The sequence below is a fragment of the Ranitomeya variabilis genome, chromosome 4 (assembly GCF_051348905.1).
Source record: "Ranitomeya variabilis isolate aRanVar5 chromosome 4, aRanVar5.hap1, whole genome shotgun sequence".
Taxonomy (NCBI): Eukaryota; Metazoa; Chordata; class Amphibia; order Anura; family Dendrobatidae; genus Ranitomeya; species Ranitomeya variabilis.
The window spans coordinates 254,890,739-254,918,437 of NC_135235.1; the positions used below are offsets into that span (position 1 = coordinate 254,890,739).

At 48.5% G+C, this 27,699-nt stretch overlaps 1 protein-coding gene across 5 annotated transcripts in view; it reads right to left on the reverse strand.

Annotated features, from left to right (window-relative positions):
* Positions 1–27,699, reverse strand: part of VSIG10L2 (V-set and immunoglobulin domain containing 10 like 2) — a 221,818-nt gene that overhangs the window by 2,187 nt on the left and 191,932 nt on the right. For 3 of the 5 annotated variants that reach the window (XM_077249532.1, XM_077249534.1, XM_077249536.1), the window contains 11 exons: positions 15,206–15,313; positions 13,816–14,139; positions 13,399–13,674; positions 11,820–12,095; positions 7,435–7,695; positions 6,240–6,491; positions 5,652–5,942; positions 4,959–5,276; positions 3,796–3,918; positions 3,177–3,201; positions 2,807–2,925 (listed from right to left, as the gene is read on the reverse strand). In XM_077249532.1, coding sequence (XP_077105647.1) covers positions 2,807–2,925; positions 3,177–3,201; positions 3,796–3,918; positions 4,959–5,276; positions 5,652–5,942; positions 6,240–6,491; positions 7,435–7,695; positions 11,820–12,095; positions 13,399–13,674; positions 13,816–14,139; positions 15,206–15,313 — 2,373 coding nt within the window. The remainder of the gene's footprint in view (positions 1–2,806; positions 2,926–3,176; positions 3,202–3,795; positions 3,919–4,958; positions 5,277–5,651; positions 5,943–6,239; positions 6,492–7,434; positions 7,696–11,819; positions 12,096–13,398; positions 13,675–13,815; positions 14,140–15,205; positions 15,314–27,699) is intronic. The other 2 variants (XM_077249535.1, XM_077249537.1) reach the window with 2 other exon arrangements.

Below are 27,699 nucleotides of genomic sequence, written 5' to 3' on the forward strand. Positions count from 1 at the left end.
ATTCTCAGTGCAATCATCCACATCGGACGGGTGTAGGAACGGCTCGGTGCAATCATACACATCGCGGACGGGTGTAGGAACGTCTCGGTGCAATCATCCACATTGGACGGGTGTAGGAGCGGCTCTGTGAAATCATACACATCGGACGGGTGTAAGAACGGCTCGGTGCAATCATACACATCGCGGACGGGTGTAGGAACGGCTCTGCAATCATACACATCGCGGACGGGTGTAGGAACGGATCGGTGCAATCATACACATCGCGGACGGGTGTAGGAACGGCTCGGAGCAATCATACACATCGCGGACGGGTGTAGGAACGTCTCGGTGCAATCATACACATCAGACGGGTGTAGGAACGGCTCGGTGCAATCATACACATCGCGGACGGGTGTAGGAGTGGCTCGGTGCAATCACACATCGCGGACGGGTGTAGGAACGTCTCAGTGCAATCATACATATCGGAGTGGTGTAAGAACGGCTCGGTGCAATCATACACATCGGACGGGTGTAGGAACGTCTCGGAACAATCATCCACATTGGACAGGTGTAGGAGCGGCTCTGTGAAATCATACACATCGGACGGGTGTAAGAACGGCTCGGTGCAATCATACACATCGCGGACGGGTGTAGGAACGGCTCTGTGCAATCATACACATCGCGGACGGGTGTAGGAACGGCTCGGTGCAATCATACACATCGCGGACGGGTGAAGGAACGTCTCGGTGCATTCTCAGTGCAATCATCCACATCGGACGGGTGTAGGAACGGCTCGGTGCAATCATACACATCGCGGACGGGTGTAGGAACGTCTCGGTGCAATCATCCACATTGGACGGGTGTAGGAGCGGCTCTGTGAAATCATACACATCGGACGGGTGTAAGAACGGCTCGGTGCAATCATACACATCGCGGACGGGTGTAGGAACGGCTCTGCAATCATACACATCGCGGACGGGTGTAGGAACGGATCGGTGCAATCATACACATCGCGGACGGGTGTAGGAACGGCTCGGAGCAATCATACACATCACGGACGGGTGTAGGAACGTCTCGGTGCAATCATACACATCGGACTGGTGTAAGAACTGCTCGGTGCAATCATACACATCGGACGGGTGTAGGAACGTCTCGGAGCAATCATACACATTGGACGGGTGTAGGAGCGGCTCTGTGAAATCATACACATCGGACGGGTGTAAGAACGGCTCGGTGCAATCATACACATCGCGGACGGGTGTAAGAACGGCTCGGTGCAATCATACACATCGGACGGGTGTAGGAACGTCTCGGAGCAATCATACACATTGGACGGGTGTAGGAGCGGCTCTGTGAAATCATACACATCGGACGGGTGTAAGAACGGCTCGGTGCAATCATACACATCGCGGACGGGTGTAAGAACGGCTCGGTGCAACCATACACATCGCGGACGGGTGTAGGAACGTCTCGGTGCAATCATACACATCGCGGACGGGTGTAGGAATGGATCGGTGCAATCATACACATCGCGGACGGGTGTAGAAACGGCTCGGAGCAATCATACACATCGCGGACGGGTGTAGGAACGGCTCGGTGCAATCATACACATCGCGGACGGGTGTAGGAACGTCTCGGTGCAAACATACACATCGGACTGGTGTAAGAACGGACTGGTGTAAGAACGGCTCGGTGCAATCATACACATCGGACGGGTGTAGGAACGTCTCGGTGCAATCATCCACATCGGACGGGTGTAGGAACGTCTCGGAGCAATCATCCACATTGGACGGGTGTAGGAGCGGCTCTGTGAAATCATACACATCGGACGGGTGTAAGAACGGCTCGGTGCAATCATACACCTCGCGAACGGGTGTAGGAACGGCTCTGTGCAATCATACACATCGCGGACGGGTGTAGGAACGGCTCGGAGCAATCATACACATCGCGGACGGGTGTAGGAACGGCTCGGTGCAATCATACACATCGCGGACGGGTGTAGGAACGTCTCGGTGCAATCATACACATCGCGGACGGGTGTAGGAACGTCTCGGTGCAATCATACACATCGCGGACGGGTGTAGGAACGTCTCGGTGCAATCATACACATCGGACTGGTGTAAGAACGGCTCGGTGCAATCATACACATCGGACGGGTGTAGGAACGTCTCGGTGCAATCATCCACATTGGACGGGTGTAGGAGCGGCTCTGTGAAATCATACACATCGGACGGGTGTAAGAACGGCTCGGTGCAATCATACACCTCGCGGACGGGTGTAGGAACGGCTCGGAGCAATCATACACATCGCGGACGGGTGTAGGAACGGCTCGGTGCAATCATACACATCGCGGACGGGTGTAGGAACGTCTCGGTGCAATCATACACATCGCGGACGGGTGTAATCACGTCTCGGTGCAATCATACACATCGGACTGGTGTAAGAACGGCTCGGTGCAATCATACACATCGCGGACGGGTGTAGGAATGGCTCAGTGCAATCATATACATCGCGGACAGGTGTAAGAACGGCTCAGTGCAATCATATACATCGTGGACGGGTGTATTAGCGGCTCGGTACAATCGTAAACAGCGTGGAAGGGTATACGAGGGGCTCAGAGCAATCATCCATAGGGCATTGCAAAGATGGATGAGAATAAAGCATGCTGCATGTTTTTCCCCCAAAATTGCTCATGCACATGGACTGACATTGGGTCAGTTTGCCGTCCATGTGCACACTGACCATAAATAAGCTGGTCTGAACACCGGGAGACCCTGTTTAATATGCACCATCAGGGGCTTCACACAGTAATATGATGGTCCCTTACCCTCAGCAGGAGCTTCTGCCGCTGGTGCATTTCCGGCACTGGCAGGTCCTTCTTCACCATCTGCTGCTGTTTCCGCATCTTCAGGGTTGCGGATGTTTTCTCGGGACTCAGCCGTGGCGCTAATGAGCAGATGAGACAGAGTCATAGAAAGGTTCTCATGGAGACTGACCTACCGAACATACACAGGGTGAGTCCATATGGGACAGATGTGCTCGGTAACCAGTGAGACACAAAAGTCAGCATAGGAGCTGTATACACAAAATGAGCCACTTTTTAATCAACATTGCTTTCTAAATAATTCTTTTTTATAGATGGTCAAAAGCCATATAATTAGTTGTAATTTCCCAACTCATTAAAGTATTTTACTTACGGTCTGAAGAACAAGTCGTGCAATCCTGGAGGAGATATAAGAAGGAGAAATAATACTGTGGTTAGAAAACATTGGAGAGTTATTACAGCCAGACGTATCTGTCATCGCAGCTCCATTCAAACTCCCATTAACTGCATTCTTGCGACTGAGAAATCGGGGGGACAGTGGTCTCTCTGCTGGCGATCAGGGCGGGTGCCACTAATCCAGCGTTTATCACCTATGAGAGGCTTGTGGCTAAAATACCCCTGTAATTCAATGTCAAGCCTATGACTGTGTGGGCCCCCTGTGTAGGACACCGCTGCAGGGGGGGGGGGAAGAATAGCAAAAAATAAATAAATAATAGGACTCTCCTGTTTCTATGAAAACCCGGGCCCATGAGGAGGTGTGATGTGCACAGACCTCGCGCAATTCCACATCATGTGCTTGACAAATTTAGGAGAGATCCCAAAAAAGAGAATTAAAATTTTCTTCTCTACTGGGTGTGAAACCACCGGCACCGTGCACTCCATGGTCACCCAGAATCAGTAATATCAGATATTAATCTGCAGTCATTAGCCGCCATGTGAACAGTAACAATAAGGCCGCGCCAATATCCGGAGATCGGGTCATCGTCACTCACGTGGGTTGTTCTCGCGGTTCCGGACAATGTACTGGAAAACCAGAAGGCTGGCTACACTGGCCACCAACATACCAGCAAAGCCGGCCCCGATAGCGGCAGGGTAAACGTTATTTGGAGGATCGGCTGGAAGGAAAAGAATTATACTAATCTGTAAGAATGACCGGTTAAAAGGGATGGTACAATATTATTCTGTGTGGACAAATCTGATCAGTAAGGGACATGACCTGGCGCGGCGGCCATTACTGCTCTGACACGGACACTCTGGTGAAGGGTGCACACTGTATGACAACTCAGGTGTTACAGTCAGGTTGTCAGATGGTGAGACCCGAACACCGAATTTAACCAAAAATATTTAGGTATTTTCCAGGCACAGAGTTAAAAGGAATATGAAAAGTTTATGGAGGGAAAAAAACATATAAAAGAATAGAATTACTGACCACTAGAGATCCGACAGCTCAGCCCCGCAACATCCAAAACTGAACATGGTCCAATCACCAATCACCTGGCCGATGAGGACGATTGGCTGCAGCGTCAGGCGTCTGGTGGCCGGGACATGATCACATCCGATCCTGGAGGACAGCACTGGATTCCAGTGGTAAGTAACTTTCTTTGACATGGATGCCTCGCCTCTGTAAACTTTTAAGAAGTCATTTAAAACCCCTTTAAGGGTCAATAAAAGGAGAAAATAATAACAGAAAAAGTTAATTAGCACACTGCTCTTCTCCTCTCTCTCTCGAGAGAGAACAGGGGCCAGTGAACCCGAAGCCACAGTACAGTGAGAGAGACGTAGCTATACGAGGCAGGTGGTCCAATCACAGTGGTCAGAGAGGGCCAGCCATACAGGCAGAAATTGAGTGCACCCTATATATCCTGCAGCGGCCTCAAAGTAGAAGGGTCGGATGTTTCTGAAAATCGACTAAACTCCTTAGAAAATCCCCAAGATTCCCCAGAAGAACAGGAGTATGGAAAGGAATAAGGAGCAGACGTCAGCGCACAGCACCACATCTCACATCTGTATGCTGGAGGTCTGGGCCCCGTACGAGCCCCAGAAGGCAGTAAGGTCACCATCATCACTGGTAAATGTCACTCACACCCTGGCACTGGAATCTTTGGTACAAGGGTACCAATACTTTTACACCAGACCCATGAACCTCAGACTGTACCTGGTGTTTTCACCTCAGAAGGAAATCCCGTTGTCTTATGGTTGACAGCCAGTATCCTGAAAGCGTATACGATTGAAGGGTCCAGTCCTCCAAGTTTGTGCCCCCGGATTTCAGGCTCGATGTCATTGGCCACCGTGTCCCAGGTAGCGGCCTGGACGGATCGCTTAGGAATTGGGACAGATCGGATGCTGGCTTGTCGCTGGACCATAAAACCAGTCAGGTCCCCGGTGCCTTGTGTCATCCACTCCACATCCACCTCCGTCCTCTGCCGGCTGTAGAGAAGTTTACTGATGGTCACATTGGGGGGCGTAGGATATTCTGGCAAGGAAACGCAAAAAAGGCTAAAATAAACAATTAGTTAGGCATACACCATTTTCTGGGGCTTTTTGTTGCGCCGGGGGCATGGGTTAAAGTCTCAAAAGACTTGGAATTTGAGGTTGGGGTAAGCAAATACCAGGGATTAGTCTCCCCGGTGGTTGTGTTCCTTCTTCTCGATGGTTGAGGTTCTTCTCCTCGGAGGTTGGCTTCCTTCTTCCTGGTGGTTGGATTCCTTCTCGCCGGTGGCTGGCTTCCTTCTCCCCGGTGGCTGGCTTCCTTCTTCCCGGTGGCTGGCTTCCTTCTTCCCGGTGGTTGGGGAAGCAGGAGAACAGGGGGACCCCATTTATAATTACAACCAAGGCAGCTTGTACTCACTGTTCACACGCAGCCGCAGTAACAGAGACGTGTTCCCGACAGCGTTGGAGGCCAGGCATCGGTACAATCCACTATCCGTGTCCCACTCAGTCTCCCGCACTGTCAGCGCTGACAGCCCGTTCTCCCGGTATATGCCGTACTTCTGAGAATCAGTGATTATCTCCTTGTTGGAGTTGTCGTACCAGGTGATTTCGGAGCTGGGGGTGGCCAACGTTAGGTGACAGCTCAGCTGGGCATTATTTCCTTCTAATATGGAGGTGTCAAGATTCGGAGAGTCCAAAACTGGAGCCACTGTGAAAAGCGGAGGAGCGGGAAGGTTCAGAAAACATTCTGCAGACTTACATATGGTCTATGTAACAAGGGTGCAAATATAACCGAGAAAACAAAAAGGGTGGACAAGGCAAACGTCAGAGGCCGGCACGTGCTTGGGGGGTCATATAGTGAGGACTATGGAGGCTCAGGGGTCACCGCCTTCACCCTGAGGTTCTGCAAACTGAGCCAAATATTGTTCAAATTAAAAGCTTTGAAACATTTATAAACTTAGGGGCATTTGCATCTTTTTCATCTAAGTTCTGTTTTGTGCCTTACCGAGTTGGATGAGGCAGTGTGCGGGCTCCGCCATCATGGGGTGCAGAGCGGTGCAGGTGAATAATCTGCCATTGTACGTCCGGTCGGGCTTGAACACGTAGATGTTGGAGGACTCCTTGATGTCTCCGATCTCATGGTTATTCCATTGCAGGGTGATCCGGGGCAGCCCGCCACTCCACTCACACGTCAACATGATGAACTCATTCATCTTCGTGGCTACTGCAGAGCAATTGGGGCCACCAGGAGGCATCACTGACACAAAGGAGCGAAATGCAGCGAATGAATAAACCGTGCACAGTCTCTACGCATCACCTCCTTACTGATTTTATGAAATACAAATTTAAAAAGACAGATACTTAATTAAAGTGTTTTCTAAACGTTTAACACATCACAATCTGTATAAAAATAGAAATAATGTTTTACCCTGGACACTGGGGTTATATTATATTATACCTCCATACCTCATGTACCTTCCACAACACTTAACACCTCTATATACAGGGAATGTCACAGCTCACCTCCTCCTGTACAATGACTGATAACACCTCTATATACAGTAGATAACACAGGATCCACCATTCACAATAGGTGATGTCACAGCTCACCTTCTCCTCCTGTACAATGACTGATAACACCTCTATATACAGTAGATAACACAGGACCCACCATTCACAATAGGTGATGTCACAGCTCACCTCCTCCTCCTGTACAATGACTGATAACACCTCTATATACAGTAGATAACACAGGATCCACCATACACAATAGGTGATGTCACAGCTCACCTCCTCCTCCTGTGCAATGACTGATAACACCTCTATATAGAGTAGATAACACAGGAACCACCATTCACTATAGGTGATGTCACAGCTCACCTCCTCCTCCTGTACAATGACTGATAACACCTCTATATACAGTAGATAACACAGGATCCACCATACACAATAGGTGATGTCACAGCTCACCTCCTCCTCCTGTGCAATGACTGATAACACCTCTATATAGAGTAGATAACACAGGAACCACCATTCACTATAGGTGATGTCACAGCTCACCTCCTCCTCCTGTACAATGACTGATAACACCTCTATATACAGGGGGCATCCTACAGCATATTGGACGGCGGGGCTGTGGTCAACCTGGATGTTCCCTTACTCTCCATCACCCACAGTGGAGTGGCGGGGTTGTTACTTACCCACTGTGGTGCTGCAGTTGATGTCTTTCTTGAGAGACGGGTGGGAGATGGTGCAGGTGAAGGCACTCCCGTTCCGCAGCTCTGCGCCATTTTTTACCAGAGTTGTGTTTGAGTTTGACACAATGACTTTGTTGACTTCATTTGGTTGTACCCAGTGGACCTGCGCCAGGGGAAGACCCCCCGGCCAGGAGCACCACAGCGCCACATCCTTGTAGTTACCGTGAGGCTGCGCTGTGCAGGTGGGAGACCCCTCTGGTAAATCTGCACGAAAAACAGTGAGAATGCACCAAAAAAAACACATGAACGGGCACAATCCCCACCATATCAGCTGCGTCTGCTGCCACCTTCAGGCCCCTGCGTAGACAAATCAGTGAGAACGAATATGATATGTACAAAGTACTGTGCAAAAGTGGAGAGGCTGGAGAGAAAATTGCTGAAAATCGACAAACTGTCAGAAGTAGAAGAGATAATGGTTTATGTATATCTATTCTCAAAATCCAAAGTGAATGAACAAAAGAGAACAGTAAATCCTATCAGTATCTGGTGACCGCCCGTCACTTCCATCATCAGTATGTGGTGACCGCCCGTCACCTCCATCATCAGTATGTGGTGACCCCCCATCACCTCCATCATCAGTATGTGGTGACCCCCCGTCACCTCCATCATCAGTATGTGGTGACCGCCCGTCACCTCCATCATCAGTATGTGGTGACCGCCCGTCACCTCCATCATCAGTATGTGGTGACCGCCCGTCACCTCCATCATCAGTATGTGGTGACCCCCCATCACCTCCATCATCAGTATGTGGTGACCCCCCGTCACCTCCATCATCAGTATGTGGTGACCGCCCGTCACCTCCATCATCAGTATGTGGTGACCGCCCGTCACCTCCATCATCAGTATGTGGTGACCGCCCGTCACCTCCATCATCAGTATGTGGTGACCGCCCGTCACCTCCATCATCAGTATCTGGTGACCGCCCGTCACCTCCATCATCAGTATCTGGTGACCGCCCGTCACCTCCTTCATCAGTATCTGGTGATCGCCCGTCGCCTCCATCCTCAGTGTCTGGTGACAGCCCATCGTCTCCATCCCTTCTTCGTCACTTGTACACAGGTTATGAAGGATCTCGGCAGGAGATTGTGCCAGACATCTTGGAGACCTAACCCCTGATCTCCTGTGTGTGAGGCTTGTGCGGATCCTTCTGTCTTTTTAGGTACATTCTCACGGTCAGTAAACGCTGCAGGTTGGATGCTGCATACACCCGCAGCGCCCAGATGTTACAGCATAGTGGGCGGATTTCAAGAAATCCCATCTCCACTATGCGTGAGCCGGTGCCTGCAGTTTCCCTGCAGAGACGTACATACGGTGCGTCTTTCCAGACTGCAGAATATCAATTTATCTCAGCAAGATAAATGTCACCCGAACAATGTACTGGACGCGTTGATTCCGCACAGTTCAGTGACCACATGCGGAATCGCCTGCATTCAAAAGCCGACAGCAGACATGTGCTGAGTCCAAAGCCCTGCCGATTATTGACTGTGTGGTTGGAGCCTAACTTTCTCATACTTATTGAAAAAATGACCTAGTATGGGACTGACAAAGCTGCATTTAGATGGATTCATAACTGGCTCAGTGATCGTACTCAAAGAGTGGTCATAAATGGTTGCACATTCAGTTGGAAAAGGATTTCCAGTGGGGACCACAAGGTTCTGTCCTGGCCTTAGTGTTACAAGTGGGGACCACAAGGCTCTGTCCTGGCCCCAGTGTTACAAGTGGGGACCACAAGGTTCTGTCCTGGCCCCAGTGTTACAAGTGGGGACCACAAGGCTCTGTCCTGGCCCCAGTGTTACAAATGGGGACCACAAGGCTCTGTCCTGGCCCCAGTATTACAAGTGGGGACCACAAGGCTCTGTCCTGGCCCCAGTGTTACAAGTGGGGACCAAAAGGTTCTGTCCTGGCCCCAGTGTTACAAGTGGGGACCACAAGGCTCTGTCCTGGCCCCAGTGTTACAAGTGGGGACCACAAGGCTCTGTCATGGCCCCAGTGTTACAAGTGGGGACCACAAGGCTCTGTCATGGCCCCAGTGTTACAAGTGGGGACCACAAGGCTCTGTCATGGCCCCAGTGTTACAAGTGGGGACCACAAGGCTCTGTCCTGGCCCCAGTGTTACAAGTGGGGACCACAAGGTTCTGTCCTGGCCCCAGTGTTACCAGTGGGGACCACAAGGCTCTGTCCTGGCCCCAGTGTTGTTCAACATTTTTATAAATGATCTACACAAGGAAACTGAAGGTAAACTAATCAAGTTGACAGATAATGCAAAGCTAGGAGGGATAGCTAACACTAGAGAAGACAGAGAAAGGATTCTGAAGGATCTAGATAAACTGGAACAATGGGCAGTAACTAATAGAATGGTATTTTACAGGGAGAAATGCAAGATTCTACATCTGAGCAAGCAAAACTATAATTACATCTGTAGAATGGGAGGAATAGAACTAAACAACAGCACGTGTGAAAAAGATTTGTGTATACTAATAGATCACAGACTGCACATGAGTCAACAGTGTGATGCAGCAGCAAAAAGGCAAACACAATTCTAGGATGTATTAAGAGAAACAGAGTCTAGATCACGTGAAATAATTCTTCCCCTCTACTCCTCGTTGGTCAGGCCTCATCTGGAATACTGTGTCCAGTTCTGGGCACCAAATTATAAAAAAGGCATTGAAAAAGTGGAGCAAGTCCAGAGAAGAGCGACCAGGATGGTGAGTATGTCAGAATGTCCCAACAGGCCTCATACACAGAAGGTCTGGGCTCAGTTCTCCAAGATGTTTGGAACAACCTCCTGCAGAGATCCTTCATAAGCAGTGTACAAGTGACGAGAAGTAGTAATGAAGGCGACGGGCGGTCACCAGATACTGATGATGGAGGAGACGGGCGGTCACCAGATACTGATGATGAAGGTGATGGGCGGTCACCAGATACTGATGATGAAGGCGATGGGTGGTCACTGGAAACTGATGATGGAGGTGATGGGCGGTCACCGGATACTGATGGAGGCGAAAGGCGGTCACCAGATACTAATGATGGAGGCGACGGGCAGTCACTGGATACTGATGATGGAGGTGACGGGCAGTCACCAGATCCTGATGATGGAGGCGATGGGTGGTCAGCAGATCCTGATGATGAAGGCGATGGGCGTTCACCAGATACTGATGATGGAGGCGACGGGCAGTCAACAGTTCCTGATGATGGAGGCGAGGGGCGGTCACCAGACCCTGATGATGGAGGCGAGGGGCGGTCACCAGACCCTGATGATGGAGGCGATGGGAGGTCACCAGATCCTGATGATGGAGGCGACGGGCGGTCACCAGATTCTGATGATGGTGGCGATGGGCGGTCACCGGATACTGATAACGGAGGCGATGGGCGGTCACTAGATACTGATGATGGAGGAGATGGGTCGGGGGGGGGGGCACACTAGATACTGATGAAATTCACATTTCTCTTTTCTTTATGCACTTTGCATTTTATTCATTCATAAAAATAAACCATTAACCCTTCTATTACTGCACTTTTTTTCCCCTCACCTGCATAAAACTTTTGTAAAGTTCTGTATATAATATGAGCACGTATCACAAGTGCAAATTCTGAAAAAAATACAGGGAGCCCCCGCTTTTGAACTTGGGGGATTCAGCTGCAGTGCAGTCTCCCCCATGGTAAGTCATGAACCCAATATAAGACGATTACCTCCAGCATACAGAAGGTTGGACGTGGTGCCGCATCTGCACATGTGCAAGAAAAGTAACATCCAGAACAGAAACACAAGATGGTTACAAGTGATCACATCGAACAAGAGATGGACAAATAAATAGCAAGATACCCGGCTGGGTTACTGGCCTGTGCACCAGATGGCGGCACTTCATAGACGCTGCGGACAGCAGATTCTGGGAACTTCACAAGTTCTACAAGGTTTTTATATTTTAATCCTTCACAATCTATAGGATCTCTGCTTGTATTTAGTGAATGAAACCTCTTTGGCTTATGGTCACAGGGTGCAAAGCAAACAGATGTTGTCCTGTCCTAGCTGAGAAGCGAGTGCCCTGGCCAGAGCTGCACTGACACATTGCAGCAAACCATAGCAGTGTGCAGAGGATGTAGTCAGCTCTGGATTGCCGAGGCTGGAGACACTAGTAGCAAACGCTCAGCTGTGACAAGTGTGAGGTTTGTAGATGTTGTAAATAAAAATGTTCCTATTCTCTGACAGCAAGCAGAGATCTGGATGAGGAATTGTATCACAAGAGGATTAGGAAGTTGCAGATTGTGTTGTAATATAAAATAACAGAACTGGGAAAACATCTGCACAGGTGAAGAGGCGACGCACTTACAGTAGACGGTGAGGATGATGGTGCTCTGGGTCCGGGTGTTGAGCTGGGCGTTCTGTGCCAAGCAGGTGTACAAGCCGGTCTGTGTGCGGGAGATCTTGGGAATGACGTACATCTGCCCGGTGGACATCTGAGAGTTGTTATAAAACCAGATGTAGTGGCATGGAGGGTTGGAAGATGCTGAACAGTTCAGTGTCACCTCCTCCAGCTCGTTGGCAGCAAAACCAGTCTCACTGATGGCGTATGGCTTAATGGTGATTTCAGGTTCATCTGGGCCGTCTAGAAGAAACAGTGGACGCGCCGTTACCATATTGCAAGATATGTACTAAAAAAAAAAAAAAAGGTAAATTCACAGCATTTTCTCCAGGTTACAAAAACAGAGGAGTCACTACAGACATTACATACTGATCCTGTATTATGCTCCAGAGCTGCTCTCACTATTCCGCTGGTGCAGTCACTGTGTACATACATTACATTACTGATCCTGAGTTACCTCCTGTATTATACCCCAGAGCTGCACTCACTATTCTGCTGGTGCAGTCACTGTGTACATACATTACATTACTGATCCTGAGTTACATCCTGTTTTATACCCCAGAGCTGCACTCACTATTCTGCTGGTGCAGTCACTGTGTACATACATTACATTACTGATCCTGAGTTACATCCTGTTTTATACCCCAGAGCTGCACTCACTATTCTGCTGGTGCAGTCACTGTGTACATACATTACATTACTGATCCTGAGTTACCTCCTGTATTATACCCCAGAGCTGCACTCACTATTCTGCTGGTGCAGTCACTGTGTACATACATTACATTACTGATCCTGAGTTACATCTTGCATTATGCTCCAGAGCGGCACTCACTATTCTGCCGGTGCAGTCACTGTGTACATACATTACATTACTGATCCTGAGTTACATCCTGTATTATACCCCAGAGCTGCACTCACTATTTTGCTGGTGCAGTCACTGTGTACATACATTACATTACTGATCCTGAGTTACATCCTGTATTATACTCCAGAGCTGCACTCACTATTTTGCTGGAGCAGTCACTGTGTACATACATTACATTACTGATCCTGAGTTACATCTTGCATTATGCTCCAGAGCGGCACTCACTATTCTGCTGGTGCAGTCACTGTGTACATACATTACATTACTGATCCTGAGTTACATCCTGTATTATACCCCAGAGCTGCACTCACTATTTTGCTGGTGCAGTCACTGTGTACATACATTACATTACTGATCCTGAGTTACATCCTGTATTATACCCCAGAGCTGCACTCACTATTCTGCTGGTGCAGTCACTGTGTACATACATTACTGATCCTGAGTTACATCCTGTATTATACTTCGGAGCTGCAGTCACTATTCTGCTGGTGCAGTCACTGTGTACATACATTACATTACTGATCCTGAGTTACATCCTGTATTATACCCCAGAGCTGCACTCACTATTCTGCTGGTGCAGTCACTGTGTACATACATTACATTACTGATTCTGAGTTACATCCTGTATTATACCCCAGAGCTGCACTCACTATTCTGCAGTGGTGGAGTTGGAAAACTCACATATAACGTCCAGGTAGAGTCTCCCGCTGGTCTCCTCATTGACCATGTTCCTGGCGGTGCAGGTGTACCAGCCGGTGTGGGATCGTGTCGCCGGCTGCAGGATGAGGCCGCTGCTGTTGCCGTCTTGTACAGTGAACGTCCCGTCCAGGATCGTGTGTCTCTGCCAGATGAAGCTGAGGGGTCTGGTTCCAGCCTCAACAGCACAGGACAACACCACTGCGGACCCTTCCACCGGCGTCTGCTCGTCGATGTGTAGATTGGGCTTTGTAACCGGCACTAAAACAGAAAAATCCCAATGAGAGGAGACATGGAGAGCTACCTGTATGTGCACAGCTGATGGTTTGTTACACTGAACCAGCAAGTCCGATACACTGTAACAAAGTGCAGATGTGAGAGCACAGTGGATAAATGCTTTACCTAGAACAGTCAGGTTAATGGAGACCGTTGGTGCAGAGATGTACGACTCCTCCCTGAACGCTATACAAGTGTACCGGCCCGCGGCCGCCGGCTTCAGGTTCTCTATGAGGAGCGAGCTGCCGGTCAGCGTGACGACTCCCAGAGCTGACGCTTCCTCGTACACATTACCCTTGCGAGCGATGAGGACGATTTCATCCGTTCCGATGATAATAAACGTCCAGATGAGGACGAAGGAGGAGTCAATGTCTCCACACTTAAGCTCCACAGAACGGCCCAGCACCCCGTCCACTGATAGCACCTTGTTCTCGCGACTTAGCGCCTCACCTGGGGATGCAGAAAAGCTTCAATGAGGACGAGACATTATGGTGGTGATTTCAGCTCTGAGGTGCAGGTTTACATTGCGGATTTCATGTTCAGCAACGAATACGGCAAAATCTGCACCGAATCAGAGATGAAGATGTTGGTATTAATGCAGATTTGGTGCAAAATGGGACAAAAAAAACGGACTGAGAAGGGACAACGGACACTTGTAACGGGATGATTGATGGCCGCTTGTAACGGGACAACGGCTACTTGTAATGGGACAACAGCTACTTGTAACGGGATGACTGATGGCCGCTTGTAAAGGGATGAATGGTGGCTGCTTATTAACGAAACGATGAACGCTTGTAATGGGATGATTGCTTGTATCGGAACGACAACTGCTTGTAACGGGATGAGGGCCGCTTGTAAGGGGATGATTGATGGCCACTTGTAACGGGAAGATTGGTGTTCGCTTGTATCGAAACGACAGCTGCTTGTAATGGGATGAGGGCCGCTTGTAACGGGATGATTGAGGATCACTTGTAATGGGATGATTGATGGCTGCATGTAACGGGACGACAGCCGTTTGTAACGGGGTGATTGAGGATCACTTATCATGGGATGATAGATGGCCGCTTGAAACGGGACGACCGCTTGTAACAAAAGCTTGGATTAGTATTAATTTTTTGCATGAGAAAAATAAATACGATGCTGAAATATGGACCTAAAGTGGATGAAATTTGCCTTTTTCTTAAGTACAAAATGCCCCCTGATGTCTGAACGAGGCCTCAGCGCTCCCTCTGATGTCCCAGAAGTGCCCATCTATGATATATGTCACCTGCTGTAGCAGGGTCCCCTCAGATGCCACATCCGTAGCTGTGCTGCCCCCCGTACTTGCCTCCTGCAGGCTTGGACCACATGTTAATGTTGGGGGCAATAAGTCAAATATGTGCGGAGGGTCCGTGCAATGTGCAGAGGGTTCATGCAGGATGCGGAGGGTCCATGCAGGGTGCAGTGTGTGGAGGATGCAGTATGTAGCCACCCACCATATGCCGTCTACCCCTCCAGTTATGGTGGTCGTACTCACCCACTGTCAGCAGCGTGTGCAGCACGCACAGAAGTGCCAGGAGTTTCTGCAGTTTACATTCCCTGCTTACACCATGATCCATGTCCCCATGTCGCTCCTGGATGAAACCTACGAGGAGAAGTTGTCAGATGTCTGGACAGATTATCCTCTGCCAAACCGCGTCCACTGCAATCACTACTGGAAGAATGCGCTCAGTTTCCATACTGCATGGACGATCGCGTTTCAGGCAGTGAATTATTCAGTCCGGAGCTGTAATCGTGTTTCCTGTTACACACTATGGTCCTATCACAATGTATAATGCAGGAGCCGGAGCAGCACTCCCCAAACATGAAACCTCCTCCAGCCTCGGGTCTCCGCTGTAGCCGGGATATTAATCTGTAAGGTTATTAAAGTAAGTGGAGAAAGCAGAAAAGAAAGGTAAAAGAAGAGCAATGACCGTAGCGCAGGGTGGCCACGAGATCCTGCAGAGAACACACAAAAGCTGGGTGCCGGCCACAAGATCCTAGAGAGAACACAGAAAAGCTGCGTGCCGGCTGTGAGGAAATCAAGAGCCAGGGAATATGAAAATCCCCCCCCCCCCCCCCCCGCCGTCACCAACCTGTGACGGAGCTTAATCACAGCTCTCTGGCGCCCCCTTACCCTCAGGTCAGTCAGGGAACTGCACATAGGATAAGTTGCCAGAGAGGCTGCCCTGTTACGCACTGGTTATCGAGGCACTCTGCAGTGAGGGTGGTGTATATATCACCAGTCCCAGACCAGGAATATATAACACCAGAACGGTATGCTGCCACCAGTTCCTCGTTAGATATAAGCTCAGTCCGTTAACAAGCTCATATCGGGTCAGAAACCAACCCCAGGTAGCATATAAGTACTAGCTGGACTCACGGACATGGGAAATCAGGATTTGAAGTAAAACAGCAGCCCAAAATTAATTGATATTCTAATTGCCGAAAGGCGTGCTAGATACTACAAATACATACAGCTGGGACAGCTATAGAAAGAGGAGATACAGGGGTGCATGCGGAGGGCTACCAGGATTCTGGTGGCATTTTGGACTTAACCCCGAGATGCACGGTACTCCCATAATTCATCTCTACGTGTCGGTGCTCAAGTGTCTAAAACTTCCATTGATACTGTTGTGCAGCAGTATCCACGCGGTGCAGTGATGAGGCAGTGACCCAGCAAAGCTCAAAGCAAAATGTGTTTAATGTCCAAACTCTCACAGTGCACAGCACGCTGTATCCTCCGGATTGGAGACGGGAAAACAAAGACAGTCCGTGACCGGTTGCCGTGGGCGACTGCACCACGTGTACGTTGAGAGTGCCAGGCCTGTTAGCTCCACTTGGCCCTGTGTTGCCTCACACAGATTAAGCTCTGCAAAGCCTTCTGCTGTGCCAGCTTGCAAGGCCAAAATTTACACAATCAACCCACTGCTGCAGGGATTTTCAACAGAACCTGTGGCCGTTGGTCACATGGAAAACCCAGGGCCGGGGAGGAAACGGACTGCCCCACTGCCATTCTGTAGTCCATTAAAAAAATAAAAGCCCGTGGCAGGTTTTCTTAAACCTGCCTTGGACAAATAGCTTGCCCAATATCGACACTTACGTCTATTCTGCATTGCAATCAAAGCTATGCCTGTGACTTCAATACACTCCCACAGCCTCAATATGCTTCTTTGACATCCTGGGGGACACATAGCGACCCTCACATTTAACATCCTTCACTGCCTCACAATACTGATTGACACTGACAGCCTTGCACAGAAGACAGCAGGGGTTCCCAGCTCTGCTCCTCCTCGCCTTAATTAACACTTGGCCTCCAATTCTCTGGCCATATGGCAAAGTCCCGCTCTTTTGGGAATTTGTGTACTTATCCCAAGGGTGGAGGACACAATTCAGGGGTGAAGGGAGATCTCTGGATAATCTATTGGGCCTGAATTAATAAATTCAAAACGGAGTCTCCCTTGTCCCTCACACTGGCCAACATGGCGGCCATGAGATCCTACAGAGAACACACAGAAAAGCTGGGAGCCGGCCAACATGGCGGCCACGAGATCCTACACAGATTTGCAGACACACACACACAGATCCATCTGTGCACTTAATACCATTTTATGTTACTGTTGTAAACAGAAGCATTGAATCTGATCTTTGTATATTTTTCACTGCGTTTACGGTTTTTGCGCTTTTACTTTCTGCTGATTGGACATTTTACTTATAATGATATCAGATTGATACAAGTGGAGAAAACCGCTGCCGCGAGATAAAACGCACTAAAAGAAAAAAAAAATATATAAACATAAAAAGGAAATACAGTAAAATGTGAATGAAATTAAAGGGGTCTTCTGGGACAAGAAGCGATAATGCATCCATGGGACAGGAGACGACAGAGGAGTGAACGTCTCATTTGTCGGACCTCCGCCGATGTGATCATGTATGCTGTGACTGGGGTCACTGTTGGCAGAGGACTCTCAAAGTCAATGTATTTTACATTGTTTGCATTCATCTAACTGCACAATTGCAAAGAACAATAGTTTAACACATTATGCAATTTGTTACCGGAGCCCCTTTACAGTAATTAATACTGCAGAAAAAACAATTTTTTTTTAAACTTTCCAAATGTATTTGAGCATTAAAGGGAAGGTGCCATCAAAAATTTTTTTTCCAGCAATTGAAAAAAAATTAAAAAAATAATTATATAATAATTTTTATAATAATAATATTTTTTATTTATATAGCGCCAAAATATTCCGCAGCGCTTTACAAATTATAGAGGGGACTTGTACAGACAATAGACATTACAGCATAACAGAAATCACAGTTCAAAATAGATACCAGGAGGAATGAGGGCCCTGCTCGCAAGCTTACAAACTATGAGGAAAAGGGGAGAATGTAAAGAATTAATGTTTAAATTTTCTTAAAAAATATTATAATTTGTTTATAATTTAGTAAAATATGAAAAATAATTTTAAAAGGTTTGACATTTCCACTTTTAAACAATAGGGGGAGCAGCTAATGAAATTTGACAAAAAACCTAGTGTACAACTAGCTCACATTACTGCACTGCAGTAATTATGGGCGGAGTCTGCTGACATGTGTGTGATGTCTCCTCCCCTTCAGGGTGTTTGCTAAGGGATAAGAGGATGATATTCAGGAACCCAGTGAGCAGCCATTTTGTTGGTGACTGCAAAGTTATACTGACAAGTAGACAGTCATCGAGGATGGCAGGCAGCAAGGATTCTGGGAGATATGTGGTGGAAGGAGCAGGGTGACAGCAGCACAGAGTATTTCAGGAGAGCAGTGTGCTGGTCTATGGGGGTGGGCACCATGTTCAGTGTGCGGAGCAGCCAGGGATTTACGTAGAGTGCTATCTTTTATACACATGGATAGACCGTCTGCTCCACAGAAATCCAGGAAACATTTCTGTGGATTGATGGCCTGTTCTGATCCAGACTTTGCATGCAGACCCCATTCCCCTCCTCAGATCCTGTCTTCTCCATCCTGTCCTGGCAATGTGTGAAAGCGAGGTGACAGGCGCAGTCCGGGGTGACGCTGGGAAGGAAATGTAGCCATATAGTAACGATAAACATGGGACCCCTCTCTTCAGCTGCCTCACCAGCCCTGACTGCACCTAACTGGAGGTCATGCTGCCCCCTCTGTTACCCCAGACCCGTGTGCAGCTGCTCAGCCATGACCACCATAGAATGGGTCCCTTTTCTGAAGATAATACTGCCATAGTGTTCTCACAGAATACCACCATATATATCACACATAATACTGTCCTATAGTTCTCACATAATCCCATCATATAGATTGCAAATAACGACGCCATAGTGTTCTCACATACCGCCATATAGATCTCACATAATACCGCCATATAGATCACACATAACGGGGGAGAGGAGTACATAGGAGAGGATTAGATACATAGCTCAGCAGTCAGTATCACACAGGACAGTATTAGATACACAGCTCAGTCAGTATCATACAGGATAGGATTAGATACATGGCTCAGCCGTCAGTATCACAAAGGATAGCATTAGATACACAGCTCAGCAGTCAATATCACACAGGGGAGGATTAGATACACATCTCAGCACAGTAAGGGTACCTTCACACTGAACAACTTAACAACGTTATCATTGTGTTTGACACGCAGCAGCGATCAGGATCCTGCTGTGACATCGTTGGTCGGAGCTAGGAGGCCAGAACCTTATTTCGTCGCTGGATCTCCCGCAGACATCTTTGAAACGGCGTGTGTGACACGGATTCAGCGATGTCTTCAATGGTAACCAGGGTAAACATCGGGTTACTAAGCGCAGGGCCGCGCTTAGTAACCCGATGTTTACCCTGGTTATCAGTGTAAATGTAAAAAAAAAAAAAAACCACTACATATTTACATTCCGATGTCTGTCGCGTCCCCCGGCGTTCTGCTTCCCTGCACTGTCTCAGCGAAGGCTGGCCGTAAAGCAGAGCACAGCGGTGACGTCACCGCTCTGCTTTTACGGCCGGCGCTTACAGTGCAGGGAAGCAGAACGCCGGGGGACGCGACAGACATCGGAATGTAAGTATGTAGTGTTTGGTTTTTTTTACATTTACACTGGTAACCAGGGTAAACATCGGGTTACTAAGCGCGGCCCTGCGCTTAGTAACCCGATGTTTACCCTGGTTACCCGGGGACTTCGGCATCGTTGGTCGCTGGAGAGCTGTCTGACAGCTCTCCAGCGACCACACAGCGACGCTGCAGCGATCGGCATTGTTGTCTAGATCGCTGCAGCGTCGCTAAATGTGACGGTACCTTAACACACAGAATAGGATTAGATACACGGCTCAGCAGACAGTATCACACAGGATAGGATTAGATACACGGCTCAGCAGACAGTATCACACAGGAGATGATTAGATACACAGCTCAGTCAGTATCATACAGGACAGGATTAGATGCATGGTTCAGCAGTCAGTATCCCACAGGATAGGATTAGATACACGGCTCAGCAGACAGTATCACACAGGATAGGATTAGGTACACAGCTCAGTCAGTATCACACAGGATAGGATTAGATACACGGCTCAGCAGTCAGTATCACACAGGAGAGGATTAGATACACGGCTCAGCAGACAGTATCACACAGGATAGGATTAGCTACACAGCTCAGTCAGTATCACACAGGATAGGATTAGATGCATGGCTCAGCAGACTGTATCACACAGGAGAGGAGTAGATACACGGCTCAGCAAAGTATCACACAGGAGAGGATTAGATACACAGCTCAGTTAGTATCACACATGATAGGATTAGATGCATGGCTCAGCAGACAGTATTACACAGGAGAGGATTAGATACACAGTCAGCACAGTAACACACATGGGAGGAGATACACTGCTCAGAGTCAGCACCACAAAGGATAGGATTAGATTGCCTCTCCCCCTCCCCACTGATACTTACTTCACTGCTCTGCTGCGGAGTCCTTTCTCCCTCCCGTCTTGGTCTCCTTCTCCTCCTCCTATAACCGCAGGGCTCCTGCGATTATACTGGGAAACTGGAGCTCACAGATGCACTGTGAGCTCCAGGAAGATGGCGCCGGTCTCCTGCCTCTGCTGTGGACGGCTCAGGGGGCATGGCCAGATCACAGCAGGGAGAATCACAATGATAGTAATGGGGTCGGACGCCGACCGCAGCCTCCTATGCCCAGGGCTGCCGTATTTGCAGAGTGTAAGGCTACTTTCACACACAGCATATTTGCTGCGTATTTTTACGCGCGCGTATTTTGCTGCTGCTTTACCTGCGTTTTTTTACGCAGGCAAAAAACGCAGCTGCTTTCACACACAGCGTTTTTTGCTGCGTTTTTTGCAGCTGCGTTTTTTTCAGCATTGTGTACTGAAAATAAAGTTTGTTTGAAAAAAAAAAAAAGGGGAAAAAAAAAAAGAGTCATTGAGGTCATTTCCTGTCTTTATGACTCAGAATACAATACACACTGGAGTTAACATCATGTCGATTCTGCCAGCTGCAATGGCCTTGAGCCAAAGACGCCTCAGCAAGCGGAACAGACATCAGCTGGGGTTTACTAACCCCACTGTCACTAACCCCAGGTTACTAGGGCAGGCGTCAGTCAGACGCCCCCCCTCGTAACCCTGTACGGTGAGGGTATGTTCACACGATCCTGATTTCAATCCTTTTTTTTCAGGACAAAAACCGCAGCTCTTGGCAGAAAACGCAGGTGCGTTTTTGGTGCGTTTTTGATGCGGTTTTTAGTGCGGTTTTTTATGCAGTTTTCTCTGCAGATTGTCTGTGTTTGACACAAATAAAGCTTTAACTGCAGTGGGGGAAAAAAAAAAGAAATGATGTCATTTCCTTGTCCAACCCTTTTCTTCTTCCATCCTTCATTTTGGGACTAAACACCAAAATGAGTGGACGTGTTTTGAATGACAGCGCTCCGCAGAGTGCTGAGCGTAGGCCAGATCACAGCCCGCGGATCCAGCTCTATCCAGCTATTTAAGTCTACGTTCACATTTGCGGTCTGCGCCGCAGCGTCGGGCGCCGCATGCGTCATGCGCCCCTATATTTAACATGGGGGCGCATGGACATGCGTCGCACTTGCGTTTTGCGCCGCATGCGTCACTGCAGCGCACGCATCCGGCCGCAGAGGACGCAGCAAGTTGCATTTTTGCTGCGTCCAAAATCAATCAAAAAAAGGACGCATGCGGCGCACAACGCAAATGTGAACATAGCCTAAGTGCCACGTATTTAAGTGCCACGTATTTAAGTGCCACGTATTTAAGTGCCACGTATTTAAGTGCCACGTATTTAAGTGCCACGTATTTAAGTGCCACGTATTTAAGTGCCACGTATTTAAGTGCCACGTATTTAAGTGCCACGTATTTAAGTGCCACGTATTTCAGTGCCACGTATTTCAGTGCCACGTATTTCAGTGCCACGTGCCACGTATTTCAGTGCCACGTATTTAAGTGTCACGTGCCACGTATTTAAGTGCCACGTATTTCAGTGCCACGTATTTCAGTGCCACGTACCACGTATTTCAGTGCCACGTGCCACGTATTTCAGTGCCACGTGCCACGTATTTAAGTGTCACGTGCCACGTATTTAAGTGCCACGTATTTCAGTGCCACGTATTTCAGTGCCACGTGCCACGTATTTCAGTGCCACGTGCCACGTATTTCAGTGCCACGTGCCACGTATTTAAGTGTCACGTGCCACGTATTTAAGTGCCACGTATTTCAGTGCCACGTATTTCAGTGCCACGTATTTCAGTGCCACGTGCCACGTATTTAAGTGCCACGTGCCACGTATTTAAGTGCCACGTGCCACGTATTTAAGTGCCACGTTTCACGTATTTCAGTGCCACGTATTTCAGTGCCACGTATTTCAGTGCCACATGCCACGTATTTCAGTGCCACGTGCCACGTATTTAAGTGCCACGTGCCACGTATTTAAGTGCCACGTATCACGTATTTCAGTGCCACGTATTTCAGTGCCACGTATCAAAGTGCCACGTGCCACGTATCAAAGTGCCACGTGCCACATATTTCAGTGCCACGTATCAAAGTGCCACGTGCCACGTATCAAAGTGCCACGTATCAAAGTGCCACGTGCCACATATTTCAGTGCCACATATTTCAGTGCCACGTATCAAAGTGCCACGTATCAAAGTGACTGAGCGCCGGCCCTAAACTGAAAGTGAAAGCAGAGCGGTGACGTCACCGCTGTGCTGTTAAGGCCGGCGCTCAGTCAGTGTCAGGAAGCAGAGGCTGGGGGACGCGCAGGTGAGTATGTACTGTTTGTTTTTTTACTTTTACGCTGGTAACCAGGGTAAACATCGGGTTACTAAGCGCGGCCCTGCGCTTAGCAACCCGATGTTTACCCTGGTTACCCGGGGGCCTCGGCATCGTTGGTCGCTGGAGAGCGGTCTGTGTGACAGCTCTCCAGCGATCAAACAGCGACGCTGCAGCGATCGGCATCGTTGTCTCTATCGCTGCAGCGTCGCTACACACGCTACACACACACACACACACACACTCACACCATGCTGCTTCACTGGGGGGCGGGGCTTCCCTCTTCCTGTCCGACGTCACGTCCGGTCCTGGGTGTCAACCCCTCCGTACAAAGACGCCGACACCCAGGACAAAGGCGCTGTGTGTGCACGTTAATATGGGGCCCTAGGGGGATACGCAGACACGCCGCTGCGTAAAGAATTGACATGTCAATTCTTTTTACGCCGGCGTGTTTGCAGACAAAAGCGCCGCGTTTTTTTGCGGTGTGTCTGAACGGCAAAGTGAATTTCTCATTCACTTTGCCGGCAGACGAAAATGACATTGCGCATTTTTGAAAAGCGCCCGCAAAATAGCGCTCAAAAATGCGCTATGTCTGAAAGTAGCCTAAGTGTCGTGCAGCTACACTTACACTTCTGCAAAGCAAAAAGGCGTCGCCAAGTGGCTGAAAAAAAATTAATAAAAAAAAAATGTTAAAGTTAAAAAATGTAAATTTGTATTAAAAATAATTGTTTATATAAACAATCATTTTTAATACAAAAAATAAAATGCGGCACCTTCCCTTTAATTTTCAGTGCAGTTTTCTTTGGCTGCATGTGAACACATCCCAACGGCATCACAAGTCTGGGATCAATTCTGCTGTGACCGTCGGAGCAGTAACAATGGTCAGGAGCGCTGCTCACAAGAATACTGATAATGTGAGAAGACCGAGCCCCAGGCCAGTGGACCAGGAGGGTCCGGAGTGGAGCATTAGGAGGGGGACACAGTATAGCCGGCAAGGAAAGTGGCTCCCCGAGGTTGGTAATGTATGTGGGGTAAAGGATGGTGGTCTCTATGGTGGGCACAGTATGGCCAGAACTGGGCATGACACCCCAAGGCTAGTAATGTGTCATGGTTCCCAATGGCAAGGGAACGTAAGAAACATATAAATAACGAACGAGCTCTCGGGTGATGGAAACTCGAGTTGACCGTGAGCTAAATCTACCACACAACTAATAGTAGCCAGGGAGCATACCTACGGCTTCCTAAATGCCACGCGCCAGCCGGAGGACTAACTACGCCTGGTAGAGGAAAAAACAGACCTGGCTTACCTCTAGGGAAATACCCCAAAAGATGATAGCAGCCCCCCACATGTAATAACGGTGAATTAAGAGGAAAAAACATACACAGTATGAAAGTAGATTTAGCAAAGAGAGGTCCACTTACTAGATAGCAGAAGGATACAAAAGAGGACTTCACGGTCAACTGAAAACCCTTTCAAAAACCATCCTGAAATTACTTTAAGACTCCTGTGTCAACTCATGACACAGGAGTGGCAATTTCAGCCCGCAAGAGCTTCCAGCTACAGAGAATTACAAAAACTGCAAACTGGACAAAAGATACAAAACAAAAGGACAAAGTCCACTTAGCTGATCAGCAGACTAGTAGCAGGAACATGCAACCGAAGGCTCTGGTTACAATGATGACCGGCAAGGAAATGACTGGAGAGCAAGGCTAAATAGGAAACTCCCAAACACTGATGGAAGCAGGTGAACAGAAGCAGCAAAGGCAAACAAGTCACCAGTACCACCAGCAACCACCAGGGGAGCCCAAAAAGCGGATACACAACAGTACCCTCCCCTTAAGGAGGGGGCACCGAACCCTCACAAGAACCGCCAGGGCGATCTGGATGAGCCCTATGAAAGGCACAAACCAAATCCGAGGCATGAACATCAGAGGCTGTTACCCAAGAATTATCTTCCTGACCATAGCCTTTCCATTTAACCAGATATTGAAGTCTCCGTCTGGAAATACGGGAGTCCAAGATCTTCTCTACGACGTACTCCAATTCACCCTCCACCAGCACAGGAGCAGGAGGTTCAGTAGAAGGAACCACCGGTACCTCATATCTCCGCAACAGCGACCGATGGAACACATTATGGATAGCGAAAGATGCCGGGAGGTCCAAACGAAAGGAAACAGGGTTAAGAATCTCCAAAATCCTATAAGGACCGATGAACCGAGGCTTAAATTTGGGAGAAGAAACCCTCATAGGGACAAAACGGGAAGACAACCACACCAAGTCCCCAACGCGAAGGTGGGGACCAACACGACGACGACGGTTAGCAAACTGCTGAGTCCTCTCCTGGGACAATTCCAAATTATCCACCACTTGTCCCCAAATCCGATGCAACCGATCCACCACAGCATCCACTCCAGGACAATCCGAAGATTCAACCTGACCAGATGAAAAACGCGGATGAAACCCTGAATTGCAAAAGAAAGGAGGAACCAAAGTGGCAGAACTAGCCCGATTATTAAGAGCAAACTCCGCCAACGGCAGAAAGGCAACCCAATCATCCTGATCCGCAGACACAAAACACCTCAAATAAGTCTCCAAAGTTTGATTAGTTCGCTCCGTCTGGCCATTGGTCTGAGGATGGAATGCAGACGAAAAGGACAAATCAATGCCCAACCTGGCACAGACTGCCCGCCAAAATCTAGACACGAACTGGGTACCCCTGTCAGAAACGATGTTTTCCGGAATACCATGCAAGCGAACCACATTTTGAAAAAACAGAGGGACCAACTCAGATGAGGAAGGCAACTTAGGCAATGGCACTAAATGAACCATTTTAGAAAAACGGTCACACACCACCCAGATGACAGACATCTTCTGAGAAACAGGGAGATCCGAGATAAAGTCCATAGAGATGTGCGTCCAAGGCCTCTTAGGAATAGGCAAGGGCAACAATAACCCACTAGCCCTAGAACAACAAGGCTTGGCCCGAGCACACACATCGCAAGACTGCACAAAAACACGCACATCTCGAGACAGGGAAGGCCACCAGAAGGATCTAGCCACCAAATCTCTGGTGCCAAAAATTCCCGGATGACCTGCCAGAGTAGAAGAATGAACTTCCGAGATGACTCTAGTGGTCCAATCGTCAGGAACAAACAGTCTACCAGACGGACAACGATCAGGTCTATCCGCCTGAAATTCTTGCAAAGCACGTCGCAGATCTGGAGAGACAGCAGACAAAACCACCCCATCCTTAAGGACACCAGCAGGTTCAGAATTCCCAGGAGAGTCAGGCTCAAAACTCCTAGAAAGAGCATCTGCCTTCACATTCCTAGAACCCGGTAAGTACGAGACCACAAAATTAAACCGGGAAAAGAACAACGACCAACGTGCCTGTCTAGGATTCAGGCGCCTGGCAGACTCCAAATAAATTAAATTCTTGTGATCAGTCAAAACTACCACCTGATGTCTGGCACCCTCAAGCCAATGACGCCACTCCTCAAATGCCCACTTCATGGCCAAAAGCTCCCGATTACCAACATCATAGTTTCGCTCGGCGGCCGAAAATTTTCGCGAAAAGAACGCACAAGGTCTCATCACTGAGCAGTCGGAACTTCTCTGCGACAAAACCGCCCCCGCTCCGATCTCGGAAGCATCGATCTCAACCTGAAAGGGAAGAGAAACATCAGGCTGGCGCAACACAGGGGCAGACAAAAAGCGGCGCTTAAGCTCCTGAAAGGCCTCCACAGCAGCAGGGGACCAATTGGCAACATCAGCACCCTTTTTAGTCAAATCCGTCAGAGGTTTAGCAACGCCAGAAAAACCAGCTATAAATCGACGATAAAAATTAGCAAAGCCCAAGAATTTCTGAAGACTCTTCAGAGAAGTAGGCTGCGTCCAGTCGTAAATAGCCCGAACCTTGACAGGGTCCATCTCAATAGAAGAAGGGGAAAAAATGTACCCCAAAAAGGAAATTTTTTGAACCCCAAAAACACACTTTGAACCCTTTACACACAAAGAATTCTCCCGCAAAACCTGAAAAACCCTCCTGACCTGCTGAACATGAGACTCCCAGTCATCAGAAAAAATCAAAATATCATCCAAGTACACAATCATAAATTTATCCAAATATTCACGGAAAATATCATGCATTAAGGACTGAAAGACAGAAGGTGCATTAGAAAGGCCGAAAGGCATTACCAAATACTCAAAATGGCTCTCAGGCGTATTAAATGCGGTTTTCCACTCATCCCCCTGCTTAATTCGCACCAAATTATACGCCCCACGAAGATCAATCTTAGAGAACCACTTAGCCCCCCTTATGCGAGCAAACAAATCAGTCAGTAAAGGCAACGGATACTGATATTTGACTGTAATTTTATTCAGGAGTCGATAATCAATACAAGGCCTCAGAGAGCCATCCTTTTTAGAGACAAAGAAAAAACCGGCTCCTAAAGGTGATGAAGAAGGACGAATATGTCCCTTTTCCAGGGACTCCTTAATATACTCGCGCATAGCAGCATGTTCAGGTACAGATAGGTTAAACAAACGACCCTTTGGAAATTTACTGCCAGGAATCAGATCTATGGCGCAATCACAATCCCTGTGAGGAGGGAGTGAACCAATTTTAGGCTCTTCAAAAATATCACGATAATCAGACAAAAATGCCGGAATCTCAGATGGAATAGATGACGAAATGGACACCA